The sequence below is a fragment of the Microcaecilia unicolor genome, chromosome 2 (genome assembly GCF_901765095.1).
Source record: "Microcaecilia unicolor chromosome 2, aMicUni1.1, whole genome shotgun sequence".
In the NCBI taxonomy this organism is placed as follows: Eukaryota; Metazoa; Chordata; class Amphibia; order Gymnophiona; family Siphonopidae; genus Microcaecilia; species Microcaecilia unicolor.
Genome location: NC_044032.1, coordinates 28,720,609 through 28,738,523, shown reverse-complemented (window position 1 = coordinate 28,738,523; position 17,915 = coordinate 28,720,609). Strand labels below are relative to the sequence as shown.

At 44.6% G+C, this 17,915-nt stretch overlaps 1 protein-coding gene across 1 annotated transcript in view; it reads right to left on the bottom strand.

The window, feature by feature from the left end:
• The window catches only part of LOC115462834 (DDB1- and CUL4-associated factor 12), a 113,825-nt gene that overhangs the window by 59,359 nt on the left and 36,551 nt on the right, over positions 1-17,915 (bottom strand). The window contains exon 5 of the mRNA XM_030192868.1: positions 9,145-9,338. Within this exon, the coding sequence (XP_030048728.1) occupies positions 9,145-9,338 (194 nt within the window). The remainder of the gene's footprint in view (positions 1-9,144; positions 9,339-17,915) is intronic.

The window sequence follows — 17,915 nt, the reverse complement described above, 5'->3', positions numbered from 1 at the left end:
TACTTGTCTTTTTCAGGGCACAAGGACCGTACAAGTCTGCCAGCACCTATCCCCGCATCCCACCATTGGCTCTGGCACAGACCGTATAAGTCTGCCCGGCACTATCCCCGCCTCCCCAACACCAGCTCCGCTCCCACTACCGGCTCTGTTATCCATCTCGGCTAAGATCCTGAGGGATCCATTCTTCTGAACAGGATTCCTTTATGTTTATCCCACACATGTTTGAATTCCGTTACCGTTTTCATCTCCACCACCTCCCATGGGAGGGCATTCCAAGCATCCACCACTCTCTCCGTGAAAAAAACTCTTCCGCTCTACTATTCCTATGTGGCTCTGCCACATGAACTTTATCCTACCACATCATCAAATTGTATTTGTTCACACCGGAGTCTGCTAACGACTCTCCGGTACTATGTAAGCCACAATGAGCCTACAAATAGGTGGGAAAATGTGGGATACAAATGTAACAAATAAATAAGTGTTGCACTGCCTGCAGAATGTGGTTTCTTGGGGTTTTAAGTGTAACTTCTGTCTACATATTTTAAGCTTGTGGTCACTTATTCTGCACTTGGCAAGGGTCTATCTGTATTCAGTATCTGTCACCAAGACCAGGAACTCTGTTTGAATGGAGTTTTATTTCAGCATGTCTAATAAATCAGCTTGTTCAGTTTCCCAAGAGGCATACCGATGTTCTAGGTCCCACTGCAATTTTTACTGTGTTGCTTTTTCCTAGGTAGGGTCCTTGGGTTAAAGTGAACTAGAGGGGTTCCGTATGTCTTGAGTGATTTTTTGTAGGTTTTGCATTACAGGTATTTCACAATATACTTGGGACTATAGGGGGTTTATATTTTTAGGGAGATTACACCAAAATCAGAACTTATTTTGTATGGCGAGTTCCTGGGGAACAAAGCATTTATATTTGTTATAAAGAAAAGTTGAAGAATATGTGCCATTGTGGTAATTATTTTACAGGATATATGTGTGTTGAAATGTTGACCAGACGCAAGTCTACTATAATGGCAAAGTTTAAGTTATGGGACAATGTGAAAAATGTCTGTTAACTTCAATGTTTCCATAAGTGTGTATGTGGTTTATGTTGATGCAGGATAGACGGTTTACTTAGAAATCCATCATCAAGTACACTCTAAGGCATTATTTAGGAGTATACCAAGCACTACTCATAACTACATGCCAAGTGCCCCCCCCCCCCCCCCCAAATGTCAGGTCTGGCTATGCCTCAGAGCACATGCTAAACATGGGGTTAGGAAAGGGACACTGAAGGCAGATGCTGAACATGGGGGAGGGGAAGGTTTATAGACAGAAAAACCTGGAAAGAGAATTATGAAAAACCAGGGCAAAGTAGGAAAGAAACACTGGGACCAACGCGAATGGGGAAAAAATGTTCAAAGGTATAAAAATATATTGTTTTGAATTTATTAATTGGAATATGCCAGCTTTTGGAAATGTGTATCTCCCCTACCCCTATTCAGTATCTGATATCTTTAGTTTCTATTTTTCTACTATTGCTGTAAATTCAGTTTGCACTCGCATAATCTCTACACATCTTTTTTATTTCTTCCTCCCCAGATTAATAATGAATGATTCAGTCATTTGACAATATGGAACACTCATGGCCGTATTTAACATCAAACGTTTAAGTTGGAAAGTATAGATGGAAATACTGTCATCCTCATATGCTTATTATTCACACCAAAATACACAGAACATTGAGCATTTGCTAATTCACCATCAAATCTGAAAAAACATGTGCAGAGAGTGCATCCTCACCAAGTGGCAACATATGAAAAATTAACATTTAATGCAAGAAAGCGGAAGAAGTAAAATATGATTCCTCAGTAAACCGAATGAAGCAGCAAAAACTGGAACAAATTTTTGCAGATGCAAACCTCATCACACGAACAGTGGAACATCTTGTCTTAAATTTTACTGTTCAGGGAACACAGCCTATAAGAATAGTGGAGTTGCCTGCATTTGTTGAACTGGTTACTGGTTTCCAGCCAAACAGGTCACTTTGAAGCAGAAAAATCTATGATTCTGCAGCAGGGATGAAACTGAAGCTGCTTGCAATTCTTCATTAATAGACATATGTCTCCTACCACAACAGATTGCCGGCTATTCCATAGAAAATCTTTCATTGGCGTGTCTGTCCACTGGATTGATAAAAGTCCTTAGACCGAAAGTTTGCTTGTCTAGCCTTAAGAAGATTGAATGGTTCACACGTTTGACGTTCTTGCATCGGTTCTAGAAGATATTCATAAGGAGCTTGCCAGATAAAAAAAAAACTGTTAGAACAGACAATGGCTCCAGTTTTGTGAAAGCCTTCTCTGTATTTGGACAGTATGACAACGATAATGAAGATGCAAATGATGAATTAGACGGCAAAGAAGTTGAGGCATTGGGTGTCTGTGGAACTTTCAGCTCCAGTGGAAACCATGTCTACAAGCTTATTCGTCATCAGTGATGTGCCTACCATACATTAAACCTGGTGTCTACTACTGATGCTGACAAAGCTGAATGTGATTCAGCCTACATGAAAATATCTCAGAGTGCATTTGCCAAATGCCAAGGACTTTGGAATAAATATGGAGGACCTCCATTGGCTGCTGCTCAGACTAGATCTTAAGAAAACTAAACCAGATACAATGCAACTCTGCATACCTGGCAGTTGAGAGACTTGTTCACCATCAGCATGGTGAAAAGAGATTTGATGATGTTTGCACTAAACTGAAAGTTCCAAGACTGACTGCAGGTGAGTTGTCTGTCTTGGCTGATTATGTTTCTATAATGAAACCTATTACTCAACCTTCGAGCATCCTGCAGTCAGAAGAGATGATGTCCATGGCCTACTTTCCAACCATTACCAGATTTCATCAGACACTCATTGACAAGAAAGCATCAATAACAGCTTGCAAGACTCTTGTGGCTGCCCTCATAAATGCAATTGATCAAAGCTTCTATGATCTATTTAATGATTCATTAGCGATTGCAGGAGCAACTCTGCATCCTAAGTTTCACACAGGGTGGGCCGAGAGTCAGACAACTTTGGACAAGGGTCTTCAACATATTAGACACCTCCTTGATAATTAACCTAATAAATGGGAAAATTATGTTCTTACCTTGGTAATTTTCTTTCCTTTAGTCATAGCAGATGAATCCATTACGAATGGGTTGTGTCCATCAACCAACAGGGGGAGATAGAGAGCACTGAAAAACCATAGTGCCTCATGGCCAGCTAGTGCCATCTGCCTCTTCAGTATTTGAAGCTTCCAAAGCAGTGTTACACCGCAAAGTAGAATAACATGAACTTTCCTCACAGCGGATGAACGCCCTTGAACAGGAGCAATAACACAAAGGAGGGACGAACTCAACCTCCTATAACAGAACAGAAATCCTGAAGACTGTTTTCCAACTTCTCCCAATGAGGGAACATATCTACAGGAAAAACTGAACATACAACAACATCAATCACACAAAGAATCACTGAGGGAGGGCTCATGGATTCATCTGCTATGACTAAAGGAAAGAAAATTACCAAGGTAAGAACCTAATTTTCCCTTCCTTGTCATCAAGCAGATGAATCCATTACGAATGGGATGTATCAAAGCAATTCCTAGACAGGGGGGGGGAACAAGCCACACCATGCGCCAGCACTTGTGCTCCAAAATGCGCATCTGTCCTGGCAGCCACATCCAGCCTGTAATGTTGGGCAAATGAAAGCTTAGAAGCCCATGTCGCTGCACTGCATATCTCTTGAAGAGAGAGTGCTCCAGTTTCAGCACAAGAAGAGGAAATTGCTCTTGTGGAATGTGCCTTAAAGGCTTCAGGCGGAGGCCAGCCAGACAACAGATAGGCTGAAAAAAATAGCTTCCTTGAGCCAACGGGCTATAGTGGCTTTAGACACTGGAGACCCTCTGCACGGACCTGAGAACAGGAAAAAAAGATGATCAGAGATCCCAAAAGCATTTGACATGCGCAGATACTGCAACAGAGCCCTTCGCACATCTAGGAGGTACAACTGCCCAAAGGCTTCCGGTAACTGCTCTCTGGAAAAGGAAGGCAGGAAAATAGGCTGGTTTAGGTGAAACGCTGAAACCACCTTAGGCAGGAAGGAAGGCACTGTACGTACCATAACTCCGGACTCTGATAATTGCAGAAATGGGTCTCGACAGGACAGCGCCTGGATCTCAGACACCCGTCTCGCCGAAGTAATGGCCACCAAAAAGACCGTCTTGTCCTGAGTGTGCGGTACTTTGTGGACCGTGGTATTGCTTAGCACCTGTTTGGTCTACCCTAGGCCTTGGCCAAGGTCATAGTAACATACATAGTAGATGACGGCAGAAAAAGACCTACATGGTCCATCCAGTCTGCCCAAGACAAACTCATATGTGTATACCTTACCTTGAATTTGTACCTGTCCTTTTCAGGGCACAGACCATATAAGTCTGCCCAGCAGTATTTCCCGCCTCCCAACCACCAGTCCTGCCTCCCATCACTGGCTCTGGTACAGACCGTATAAAGTCTGCCCTCCCCTATCCTCGCCTCCCAACCACCACCCCCTCTTCCCCCCAACTGCTCCGCCACCCAATTTCAGCTAAGCTTCTGAGGATCCATTCAATCCTGTGCAGAAGGAATGGATCCTCAGAAGCTTAGCTGAAATTGGGTGGCGGAGCAGTTGGGGGGAAGAGGGGGTGGTGGTTGGGAGGCGAGGATAGGGGAGGGCAGACTTATACAGTCTGTACCAGAGCCGGTGATGGGAGGCGGGAAATACTGCTGGGCAGACTTATATGGTCTGTGCCCTGAAAAGGACAGGTACAAATTCAAGGTAAGGTATACACATATGAGTTTGTCTTGGGCAGACTGGATGGACCATGCAGGTCCTTCCTAAGCCTCGGCCTAGGCTCACAATCAGATTAACAGTTAACACTTCTTTTGTTGAAGGGCAGCTGCCAACAACACTAAAAAGCTATTGTGCACCCCTACTGAAAAAGGGCTCACTTGACCTCAACTCAATGACTGGTTAATTTGAAATGAATTGGCTAGACCCATGTCAATTTGGCTTCAGACTTGGTATGGAACAGAGACCGTTCTTGTGTCCCTTTCTTGATGGTGACCTGCCTTGGAACTAATTTTGCTGGATTTCTCTGCATCCTTCAACAGTGTGGCTCATAATATCATGCTTACAAGACTGGCAGAAACAGGTATCAATGGCACAGTATTTACATGGGTCAAATCCTATTTGTCAAACAACAATCAATTCTGCTCAACAACAGCACATCATTACATTGGGCACTAAACTGTGGGGTGCCACAGGGATCCATACAGTCTCCAATTTTATTTAATGCCTACATCAAACCTCTAGATGAGCTGCTTCTGTTGATGGACACAAATTTCTACATTATGCTGATGATGTGTAACTACTTATAACCACTGAACCAGATCTACCCACAGCTCTGAATAAACTGACTGCCTTCTTAACCGCAACTCAGGAATGGGCAAACAAACTCTGCCAGAACCAAAGCAAAACAGAGATTCTTTGGGTATCTAACACAAGTGAAAATCACACAAATATCAGATTCACTCCCTAAATAAGGACAGCCCAAAACATCCAGTACAATGATTCTGTTTTGGGTTACCTAAGACACGTGAACAAATACATAACTTCAAAATACTTTTGGGAAGTACGAACTTCCCCCTAAAATCACAAGTCAGGAATCTTAGGTTACTGCTGACTCACTCACTCATTCACACTAATCCTGCAAATTCAAACAACCTTTAAAAATTGTCTCATCACTTATGGCAGTTACAAAATCTCTCTCCATATATTGAAAAGACTAGTCTGACCACAGTGGTTCATACCATGATAACATCACAACTAGTCTACTGCAATGTCCTGTACACTGGTCAAACCAAAAAGTCTGCAGCAGCTCCTCCAACTAAGGTCAAAACAAAAACCAAAAGGTCAAGGTAAGAAAAACCCCAATGTGTAATCCAACAGCCAAAGAACATTTCTTCACATTTGTCGAGCTTCAAGCGTCCGTTGAGCCTTCACTGTTTGGCAGTGATTTTATTACATTTTACCCTGCTTTTTGCACCCCCAGTTTGTGATTTTCATCATTTGCTTGTCCCATGAAGCAAACAGTAGTTCCGTCGAAACACGGCCCCGTGTCGTGTCACATATGTATCTGGTGCTGAATAAAGTTACTTCAATTTACCTTTGGCTGACGAGATTTCTTGGTCCACCCCTACTCTCCTTGGCAGCTCCAACTAATCCAAAATGCTGCAGCACGATTTATAGAAGGCTGCAAGAGGTGTGACCACATCACACCCTTCCTGCAAAAACTACACTGGCTACCAGTACCTTACAGGGCTAAATTTAAAACTGTTTGATTTTCAAGGCCCTCTGACAAAAATGGGCCAGAGTACAAGTCATGATATAGATAGAAAACAGTAGGGTTGAATAGTCAATTTTCTGAATAGAGAGAGGTTAATGGTGGAGTGCCCCAGGGATCTGAATTGGAACTCAAGTGACATGATCATATTTGCACAAAATTTTCCAAAATAGTTACATCTTAAGTGGATTATGAGGAATTGCAGGGGTACCTTGTGAGACTGAGAATCCAGACAGCAGATAAAATTTAATGTGGACTAGTGTAACATGATGCGTATAGGGAAGGATAAACTACAGCTACAGGATGCCGAGCTCCACATTAGGAATCACAACCTAAAAATGTATCTAGACATTACGGTCAATACAAGCCCTCTGTGTGGCTGTGGTGTAAAAAAAAAAAAGCATACTATGTTAAAAGGAACAGAGAACAAAATGGAGAATTCCACCTTGAGTGCTGTGTACTATTTGGGTCAAAAATATAATCAGAGACTTTGAAAATGTACAGAGAAAGGTGACTGCAATAACAACAGGATGGAAGGACTCTCATATGAGGAAATGCTTTAAAGGCTAGGGTTTGAGCTTGGAGAAGAGATGGCTGAGAAGAGATAAAACAGACTATAAAATGAGTGGAGTGGAATGGAACAGGTAAAGACTAATTGTGGTACAAAAGCTGAATGAATACAACTCCTTGAGGCAGTGGGAGGGAAAACGATCTTGATTAGTTGAATACTGCTAGTAATATTTGGCGATGATATGTAGATATAACCAAGACATCATGTTTGGCTGCCTTTATGACTGGCATGGTGGAGACTCGACAATCAATGTTTAAGCTTGGGTGACAGGTGCAGCTCTAACCACCTTGTTGGGCAGACTGGATAGACCCTGCGGGTCTTTGTCTGCCATCACTTATGTTGCGGTGCAAGGTGTGCAGTGCACTTTTGCCAGGATGGGAATGTGGTTTTGGATATGTTGGTAGAACAACTGACTTGAATTCTGACACCTTCGGAAGGAACTTAGGATGGGTATGGAGGGCCACTTTATTACGATGAAACTTTGTGTATGGATAAATAAGCATCAAGTTTGTTTCCTTGTTTCTGGGGTCCATAGTCCATTTCCCACCTTTGTTCTCGTCTTTACTATACCCCACTGGATCTCAGAGTTCTCCACCTGTGTGTAAGAAGATGTCCTGCTTCTCCTTGGAAAATAGTTTTTCCTTCAAAGCACAGTTAGGCTGTGGAATAAATTGTTGGAGATGTGGTAAAAGCAATTAGCACAGCTGGGTTTAAAAAAATTTTTGGCAGCTTCCTGGAGAAAAATTTTATAAACAAAGTAGATTTGGGAAAAGTCACTGTTTTCCCTGGGGATAAGCAGCATGGAAGTCTTGCTTCTTTTTTAGGATTCTGCCAGATAGTTTTGACCTGGATAGGTCACCCTTAGAAACAGGATACTCAGCTTGATGTATCTTTGGTCTATGGCAGTTATGTTCCTTCCAGAGTGAAAACGGAAGGACAACGCCAAAAACAAGGAAATGATTTAACTTTGAAACACAGTGGGGATACAATTGCCTACACCACAAATATTTTATATGTACTGGATATTCCACCTTTGGTGCTCAACTGCAATGAATTAAAATAGCTTGGGGCCAAGCATTAGCTTGCTTTGTATTCTCATACCTATTGTGTACTATGCTGCTTAACTTATTGTCATACTTTAGACAGACAATTGTTTAAAACATAGTACACCTAAACTTCAGCCCTCAAAAAGAGCCAAGGATGAAACTCAACGTAACAGATGGTTCTACGGAGGCACTGGAGGTTCAGTTTTTATTTAGGGTTTATTGGACTTAATATACCACTACTTTATCGAAGCACAGCATTTACAACTCAACAAATAGAAACAGAATAGAACAGAAAATCACTGCTAATAAAAAAAGAGAAGCAAATAGCAGAAAATTAAAAATAAAAAATTAGAAAAACAGACATGCTCCATACTATCCATTCCAACACATCCTAGTCAGAGAAAGCCTGATGGAATAGAAAAATTATGCCCCACCTGATAATTTTCTATGCTTTAATCGCAACAGATGAGTCAATAAAGTGTGGGTTATATCTGTCTACCAGCAGGTGGAGACAGAAGATAAAAACTGAGCACCAATATATAGTAGGACTGTCATTGCCTCAGCCAGCCAATATTTCACTAAGCAACAAAAGAAACATGAACCACAAGCTTCTCCTTCCTCACTGTAAATTTGAAGAAATCACCCACAACCCCAGAGCCTGACCTAAAGAAACAGATCTAAACAGAAAAAAACAGGACAGAATGGCATCTGTTGTGATTAAAGGAAAGAAAATCATCTTCAGGTAAGAATTTTTCTTCTATTACATCAGCAACAGAAGAGTCCCTAAAGTTAGTAAAGCAGTCCTCAGGAAGGGTGGGTTCCCGAGACCGCAGCAAGGACCAACGCTCCGAAGGACTCATCCATCCTAGTTGCACCTGGAGAACCACAGGCGGAGATTTGCCCATAAGAAAATAAAAGAAATTTCCTTTTTTAGCCCATGCACGATGGTCACCTTTGAAACCGACGCGCCCATATTTGGCCTGGAGTACACAACAAATAGTTAAGGTTATTAAGCAGGATATCACTAAAAAGATAACAAAAGCAAGCAGAAATCAGAAGATGACACCTTTAGCCACTGTCTTAAAAGAACCTGTCACTTAAGATCATCATTACTCACCTTGTTCTTGTTGTTGAATGCCAGGGCTCGGACCTTGCAGTTGTCAGGATTAGTGTTCTCCTTTGGAATATCTTTCAAGGCAGTGTGCGTGATGTGAGAATAGACAGGGACTCTTGCAAGGCTATGCCTGGCATCCGTTTTACTCAGCACGTCTTCTGTCACCTCCCATAGGCCCATTGAGCCATCTCGTGATCCTAAATAAAACCATTTGCCTCATTTTTATTATACCAAATACAGTTTCTAGTTAACAGTACCTTAGCAGCAAACCATACTGGATTTCTAACAGCTGAGCTTAACTCCTATGCTATGACTCACTGCAATATACACGGCACTAGGTCACCCAATCTGTGAAACAGTTTGAATTTCAGCATTTCATGATTTTTTCAAATGATCTTGTGATCCCAGGATTATAAACCTGATTTTTAGCCTCCCCTTCTGTGTGTGACAAGTACAGAGATGCTGTTACCTGAACCACTTGGGCAGGAGCTAAGCCCTTGACAGTTTCCTGCTTATAAGATGGTGCCAGGAAGCTGCAGGAAACCTCAGAGCAAGAGTCATTCACTTCCAAATAGAGGAAAAAAAAAAGTGACATTTTTGGTAGCTGCTCTTCTTCCTTACCACATGTGGTACTGCGTCTACATCCTAATTGTCAGGGCATGAAATACTGCAGTGCCAATGCACAATTTTTTCAGAAGACACAGATTACAGATGGAAAACAAAAAACGAAAACTACTAAAAGCATCCCATACATTTTACATTCAACAGAAATTACATGAAACAGCCAGAAACCAGTACAGATCAGCAGCTGTTAAGGGTGGAACCATCTACTATTTACTACTATTACTACTACTATTTAGCATTTCTATAGCGCTACAAGGCATACGCAGCGCATCTACCCAGGGTAAGCACTGATGATTTTAAATAGAATATTTTTAAAAATTCAAAGCAATTTTTAACACATTTTAAAACATTTTTGATCTAGCTCAATTATTAATAAATCATAACTTCTATCCCATTAACATATTTACTAACAGCAGTACATGGATATGACATTACAAACTTTATGAATCCTTTACAGGTGGCATATGTGTACATAGTTGACCTTTTACACCTCTCCCTCAAAGCTTGAAGGCAATGAGAGTCAAGGAGGATTTTAGAGGAAAAGGGAGAGAGTCTGGATATTTAGTTCAACTAATATGCTGTCTACATCAAAATAATAGGTGGACACAAATGCAAGCTATAGCGGAGACCAACAGGAAACTGAGCGGGAACGGCCGCGCGCCGGGTCCTCCTGCAAAGATCTGGAATTTACTTGGAAAGTTCTTCCGTTTCCTGGGCCACCGACCCATCAGTGAGAACAAGCAGCCTTGCTTGTCCTCGGAGAATAATAGTTACTCTTTGCTGAGTTTGATAAGCGGCTATATTAATTTTATGCTTCAGAAAGTTAAGTGGTAGCAAAGCAGTGCTTTGTTTTTTCTTTTTTCATACACAGCACCTATTTATTTATTTCTGACATTTATATCCCACATTATCCCAAACAAGTTTGAGTTCAATGTGGCTTACAATAAACAGTATTGGATACATAACTAAGAATAATGAATAAGAAAGTAATTTGTTGTAAGAATCCAACTTTACAATGCAGTATCATAAACATTCTGGGATAGCTAAGGATGTTTAACATACAGAAAATCTATTATGAATGAGAAATTGTACATGAAGCAAAGAGAAGGTTAATGGTAAATAGAGTAATAACCAATTCAGGTATTATTAGTTTGAGATATGGTCGTTCTTTGTGAGGGTTTGTTTGAATAAGCACGATTTGAAGATTTTGCGATATCTAGTATATTCCTGTATATTTCTTATATTGAGTGATAAGGAGTTCCACCATTTGGTTCGTAGGTAAGTGAAGTCTGCAGAGTGGACAATTTTGTAGATCATTTTTTTGCAATTTTGGAGGTGTAGTCAGATAGTTTCTTGCCTCATACTTAATGTTTCTTTGAGGTAAGTTTATTAATGGTACCATATAATCTGGAGCTGTGCCATTTAGTATTTGAAAGATAAAGGTACATAATTTGAAGGTGATTCTCGCTTTGATGAGAAGCCAGTGTAATTTCATTAATAAAGGGGAGGCACTTTCAAAACTGGCTGCAGTGTTTTGAGCTGTTTGGAGTTTTTTTCAACAGGTACCCCTTACAGCCAGCATATATGGCTTTACAATAATCAAACTGGGATAATGTTAACGATTTTACCAATAATCTGAAATAGGGTCTGATCCTTTTTAGTTTCCAAAGAGACCTGAAAGAGTTTGTGATTACTGAGGAAACTTGAGTATCAAATGTTAAATGTTTGTCTATAATTATACCTAGAATTTTCACATTATTGTCAATGGGGAATAAAGTGTTGTCAATTGTGAAACTATTGTAGTATTGCTATCCAATTACGTATTCAGTATTATTAGACACTATTTTTTTTTTTTTTTGGGGGGGGGGGGAAGGTTAGGAGTGAGGATTGCAATATGAGCACAGAAGGTAGGATATTCAGTCTTGCAGATTCTTAGGAACATTCTTGTTGACATTCTATGGCATTTTAAAGCCAGTTTTTAAAGAAGTATTTTAAGGTCATTAAAATGTTCTTTTTTTTTCATGGCAGTGTATTTTTGCACCCGATTTCAATTTTCTTTTTTCTTACAACGTGTTACAGTTTTGAATGAGCCTTTCAGATTTTGCTATTAGTTGGAGTATTTATTTGGTAAGACATGCAGATTGTAAATTGGTTGCTACACACATCCTTGGTACCAATATAATGTATAATAAAGTTACATACATATATATAGTTTTTTGGTTTTGCAAAGCCCCGCCAGCCAAATAGACTTCCGCCACTTCCCATTGCTTGTTTCCGGCTCTGAGCAGCATGCCAGGACTTCTTGTGCATGCTCTAAGAATTGTGATCAGATAGAAAAATACTAACAGCTATGGAGCTAACACAACCCAAAACAATCTAAAAAAACAGAGATGGTAAACAACTAGCTCCATTTGCCCCAAATGAATGACCTGAGATTGACAACCGCCCCCCCCCCCCCCCCCCCCCAAAGTACTTATAATCATTAGGGTCTATGTCTATATCAAACAATTTAATTTAGAACAAGTTATCACTTTTCATTTCTTTACAGTGGCAAATGACAGGAGGATGTTTGGCAAGTAAAAGGTTATCTAGACCTTCTGAAGTGAGCTGAAAACCTCTCATTTTTGTTAAATTGTACAATTTAACAAAAAATGCAAAATACATTTAATGGACTAGACTAAAGACTTCCTTTTACTGACAACCCAAAGTAAAAGGGAGCTTCCCTGCCAGATAACATTTAATACCAGCAGCATTAAATTATCTGAAGGAGAATAAAAGAAATAACTAACCAAGATGCTGCTAACTATTTTTAAATTGAAATCTGTTTATTGACGTTAAGAAAAACATACATTTACCATGACTCAACACAAAACATTATTGCTTAACAGGCTTCTGTCAATTCCTCTTTCAACGTCAAATCTGTTTCTTCTTTTATCCCCCAGCAATCTGCTTCCCCCCCCCACCATCCTCCCTTCCGTTTTATTATATCAAAGATCTTTGATATTTGGCAAAGTTTTAACAATCTGTTTCGTAACATCCCGATAAAATACAGATCAACATCCAACAAGTATAATACTTCTGCCCCATTCAACAAGCTAGTATCCTTTGTTTCCCCCCCCCCCCCCCCCCCCAATCTCTCTCGCAAAAAAAAAAAAACAAACCCTGCACAGGTCTCTCACAGACTATTCAGTACTAAACTACGAGCTTTCGAGGATAGTGTCTGTATGTAGAAATCCCATATCTCTAGGAACGCTTTTCTTCTCTTTGGCGAGGACCCCACCACCCTACGCTCCTGCAGCAGTAACTCATACAATAGATTTCTCCAATGCCAATAATCCGGCAAAAGCGAATGCTACATACCTGTAGAAGGTATTCTCCGAGGACAGCAGGCTGATTGTTCTCACTGATGGGGCTGCCGTGGACGTCACCCATCAGTGAGGACAAGCAGGCTGCTTGTTCTCACTGATGGGTGACGTCCACGGCAGCCCCTCCAATCGGAAACTTCACTAGCAAAGTCCTTTGCTAGCCCTCGCGCGCCCGCGCGCACCGCGCATGCGCGGCCGTCTTCCCGCCCGAAACCGGCTCAAGCCGGCCAGTCCAGTATGTAGCAAGACAATACACTTCAAGGGAAGACACAACTCCAAAGGGGAGGCGGGCGGGTTTGTGAGAACAATCAGCCTGCTGTCCTCGGAGAATACCTTCTACAGGTATGTAGCATTCGCTTTCTCCGAGGACAAGCAGGCTGCTGTTCTCACTGATGGGGTATCCCTAGCCCCCAGGCTCACTCAAAACAACAACCATGGTCAATTGGGCCTCGCAACGGCGAGGACATAACTGAGATTGACCTAAAAATTTTTACCAACTAACTGAGAGTGCAGCCTGGAACAGAACAAACAGGGCCCTCGGGGGGTGGAGTTGGATCCTAAAGCCCAAACAGGTTCTGAAGAACTGACTGCCCGAACCGACTGTCGCGTCGGGTATCCTGCTGCAGGCAGTAATGGGATGTGAATGTGTGGACAGAAGCCCACGTCGCAGCTTTGCAAATTTCTTCAATGGAGGCTGACTTCAAGTGGGCTACCGACGCAGCCATGGCTCTAACATTATGAGCCGTGACATGACCCTCAAGAGCCAGCCCCGCCTGGGCGTAAGTGAAGGAAATGCAATCTGCTAGCCAATTGGATATGGTGCGTTTCCCTACAGCCACTCCCCTCCTATTGGGATCAAAAGAAACAAACAATTGGGCGGACTGTCTGTGGGGCTGTGTCCGCTCCAGGTAGAAGGCCAATGCTCTCTTGCAGTCCAATGTGTGCAGCTGACGTTCAGCAGGGCAGGAATGAGGACGGGGAAAGAATGTTGGCAAGACAATTGACTGGTTCAGATGGAACTCCGACACGACCTTTGGCAGGAACTTAGGGTGAGTGCGGAGGACTACTCTGTTGTGATGAAATTTAGTGTAAGGGGCCTGGGCTACCAGGGCCTGAAGCTCACTGACTCTACGAGCCGAAGTAACTGCCACCAAGAAAATGACCTTCCAGGTCAAGTACTTCGGATGGCATGAATCCAGTGGCTCAAAAGGAGGTTTCATCAGCTGGGTGAGAACGACATTGAGATCCCATGACACTGTAGGAGGCTTGACAGGGGGCTTTGACAAAAGCAAACCTCTCATAAAGCGAACCACTAAAGGCTGTCCTGAGATCGGCTTACCTTCCACTTGGTAATGGTATGCACTGATTGCACTAAGGTGAACTCTGACGGAGTTGGTCTTCAGACCAGACTCAGACAAGTGCAGAAGGTATTCAAGCAGGGTCTGTGTAGGACAAGAGCGAGGATCTAGGGCCTTGCTGTCACACCAGACGGCAAACCTCCTCCAATGAAAGAAGTAACTTCTCTTGGTGGAGTCTTTCCTGGAAGCAAGCAAGATGCGGGAGACACCCTCTGGCAGACCCAAAGAGGCAAAGTCTACGCCCTCAACATCCAGGCCGTGAGAGCCAGGGACTGGAGGTTGGGATGCAGAAGAGCCCCTTCGTCCTGCGTGATGAGGGTCGGAAAACACTCCAATCTCCACGGTTCTTCGGAGGATAACTCCAGAAGAAGGGGGAACCAGATCTGACGCGGCCAAAAAGGAGCAATCAGAATCATGGTGCCTCGGTCTTGCTTGAGTTTCAACAAAGTCTTCCCCACCAGAGGGATGGGAGGATAAGCATACAGGAGGCCCTCCCCCCAATCCAGGAGGAAGGCATCCGACGCCAGTCTGCCGTGGGCCTGAAGCCTGGAACAGAACTGAGGGACCTTGTGGTTCACTTGAGATGCGAAGAGATCCACCAGGGGGGTGCCCCACGCCTGGAAGATCTGTCGCACTACACGGGAATTGAGCGACCACTCGTGAGGTTGCATAATCCTGCTCAACCTGTCGGCCAGACTGTTGTTTACGCCTGCCAGATATGTGGCTTGGAGCACCATGCCTTGACGGCGAGCCCAGAGCCACATGCTGACGGCTTCCTGACACAGGGGGCGAGATCCGGTGCCCCCCTGCTTGTTGACATAGTACATGGCAACCTGATTGTCTGTCTGAATTTGGATAATTTGGTGGGACAGCCGATCTCTGAAAGCCTTCAGAGCGTTCCAGATCGCTCGCAACTCCAGAAGATTGATCTGTAGATCGCTTTCTTGGAGGGACCACCTTCCTTGGGTGTGAAGCCCATCGACGTGAGCTCCCCATCCCAGGAGAGACGCATCCGTGGTCAGCACTTTTTGTGGCTGAGGAATTTGGAAGGGGCGTCCCAGAGTCAAATTGGAGCAAATCGTCCACCAATACAGGGATTCGAGAAAACTCGTGGACAGGTGGATCACGTCCTCTAGACCCCCAGCGGCCTGATACCACTGGGAGGCTAGGGTCCATTGAGCAGATCTCATGTGAAGGCGGGCCATGGGAGTCACATGAACTGTGGAGGCCATGTGGCCCAGCAATCTCAACATCTGCCGAGCTGTGATCTGCTGGGACGCTCGCACCCGCGAGACGAGGGACAACAAGTTGTTGGCTCTCGCCTCTGGGAGATAGGCGCGAGCCGTCCGAGAATCCAGCAGGGCTCCGATGAATTCGAGTTTCTGCACTGGGAGAAGATGGGACTTTGGGTAATTTATCACAAACCCCAGTAGCTCCAGGAGGCGAATAGTCATCTGCATGGACTGCAGGGCTCCTGCCTCGGATGTGTTCTTCACCAGCCAATCGTCGAGATATGGGAACACGTGCACCCCCAGCCTGCGAAGCGCCGCTGCTACCACAGCTAGGCACTTTGTGAACACCCTGGGCGCAGAGGCGAGCCCAAAGGGTAGCACACAGTACTGGAAGTGGCGTGTGCCCAGCTGAAATCGCAGATACTGTCTGTGAGCTGGCAGTATCGGGATGTGTGTGTAGGCATCCTTCAAGTCCAGAGAGCATAGCCAATCGTTTTGCTGAATCATGGGGAGAAGGGTGCCCAGGGAAAGCATCCTGAACTTTTCTTTTACGAGATATTTGTTCAGGGCCCTTAGGTCTAGGATGGGACGCATCCCCCCTGTTTTCTTTTCCACAAGGAAGTACCTGGAATAGAATCCCAGCCCTTCTTGCCCGGATGGCACGGGCTCGACCGCATTGGCGCTGAGAAGGGCGGAGAGTTCCTCTGCAAGTACCTTCTTGTGCTGGAAGCTGTAAGACTGAGCTCCCGGTGGACAATTTGGAGGTTTTAAGGCCAAATTGAGGGTGTATCCCTGCCGGACTATTTGCAGAACCCACTGGTCGGAGGTTATGAGAGGCCACCTTTGGTGAAAAGCTTTCAACCTCCCCCCGACTGGCAGGTCGCCCGGCACGGACACTTGGATGTCGGCCATGCTCTGCTGGAGCCAGTCAAAAGCTCGTCCCTTGCTTTTGCTGGGGAGCCGCGGGGCCTTGCTGAGGCGCACGCTGCTGACGAGAGCGAGCGCGCTGGGGCTTAGCCTGGGCCACAGGCTGTCGGGAAGGAGGATTGTACCTACGCTTGCCAGAAGTATAGGGAACAGTCTTCCTTCCCCCGAAAAATCGTCTACCTGTAGAGGTAGAAGCTGAAGGCTGCCGGCGGGCGAACTTGTCGAATGCGGTGTCCCGCTGGTGGAGAGACTCTACCACCTGTTCAACTTTTTCGCCAAAAATGTTGTCCGCACGGCAAGGCGAGTCCGCAATCCGCTGCTGGAGTCTATTCTCCATGTCGGCGGCACGCAGCCATGAGAGCCTGCGCATCACCACACCTTGAGCAGCGGCCCTGGACGCAACATCAAAAGTGTCATAAACTCCTCTGGCCAGGAATTTTCTGCACGCCTTCAGCTGCCTGACCACCTCCTGAAAAGGCTTGGCTTGCTCGGGGGGAAGAGCATCAACCAAGCCCGCCAACTGCCGCACATTGTTCCGCATGTGGATGCTCGTGTAGAGCTGGTAAGACTGGATCTTGGACACGAGCATAGAGGAATGGTAGGCCTTCCTCCCAAAGGAGTCTAAGGTTCTAGCGTCTTTGCCCGGGGGCGCCGAAGCATGTTCCCTAGAACTCTTAGCCTTCTTTAGGGCCAGATCCACAACTCCAGAATCATGAGGCAACTGCGTGCGCATCAGCTCTGGGTCCCCATGGATCCGGTACTGGGACTCGATCTTCTTGGGGATGTGGGGATTACTTAATGGCTTGGTCCAGTTCGCAAGCAATGTCTTTTTCAGGACATGGTGCAAGGGAACAGTGGACGCTTCCTTAGGTGGAGAAGGATAGTCCAGGAGCTCAAACATTTCAGCCCTGGGCTCGTCCTCCACAACCACCGGGAAGGGGATGGCCGTAGACATCTCCCGGACAAAGGAGGCAAAAGACAGACTCTCGGGAGGAGAAAGCTGTCTCTCAGGAGAGGGAGTGGGATCAGACGGAAGACCCTCAGACTCCTCGTCAGAGAAATATCTGGGATCTTCCTCTTCCTCCCACGAGGCCTCACCCTCGGTGTCAGACACAAGTTCACGGACCTGTGTCTGCAACCTCGCCCTGCTCGACTCTGTGGAGCCACGTCCACGATGGGGGCGTCGAGAGGTAGACTCCCTGGCCCGCATCGGCGAAGCTCCCTCCGCCGACGTAGTCGGGGAGCCTTCCTGGGAGGTGGCCGCGGTC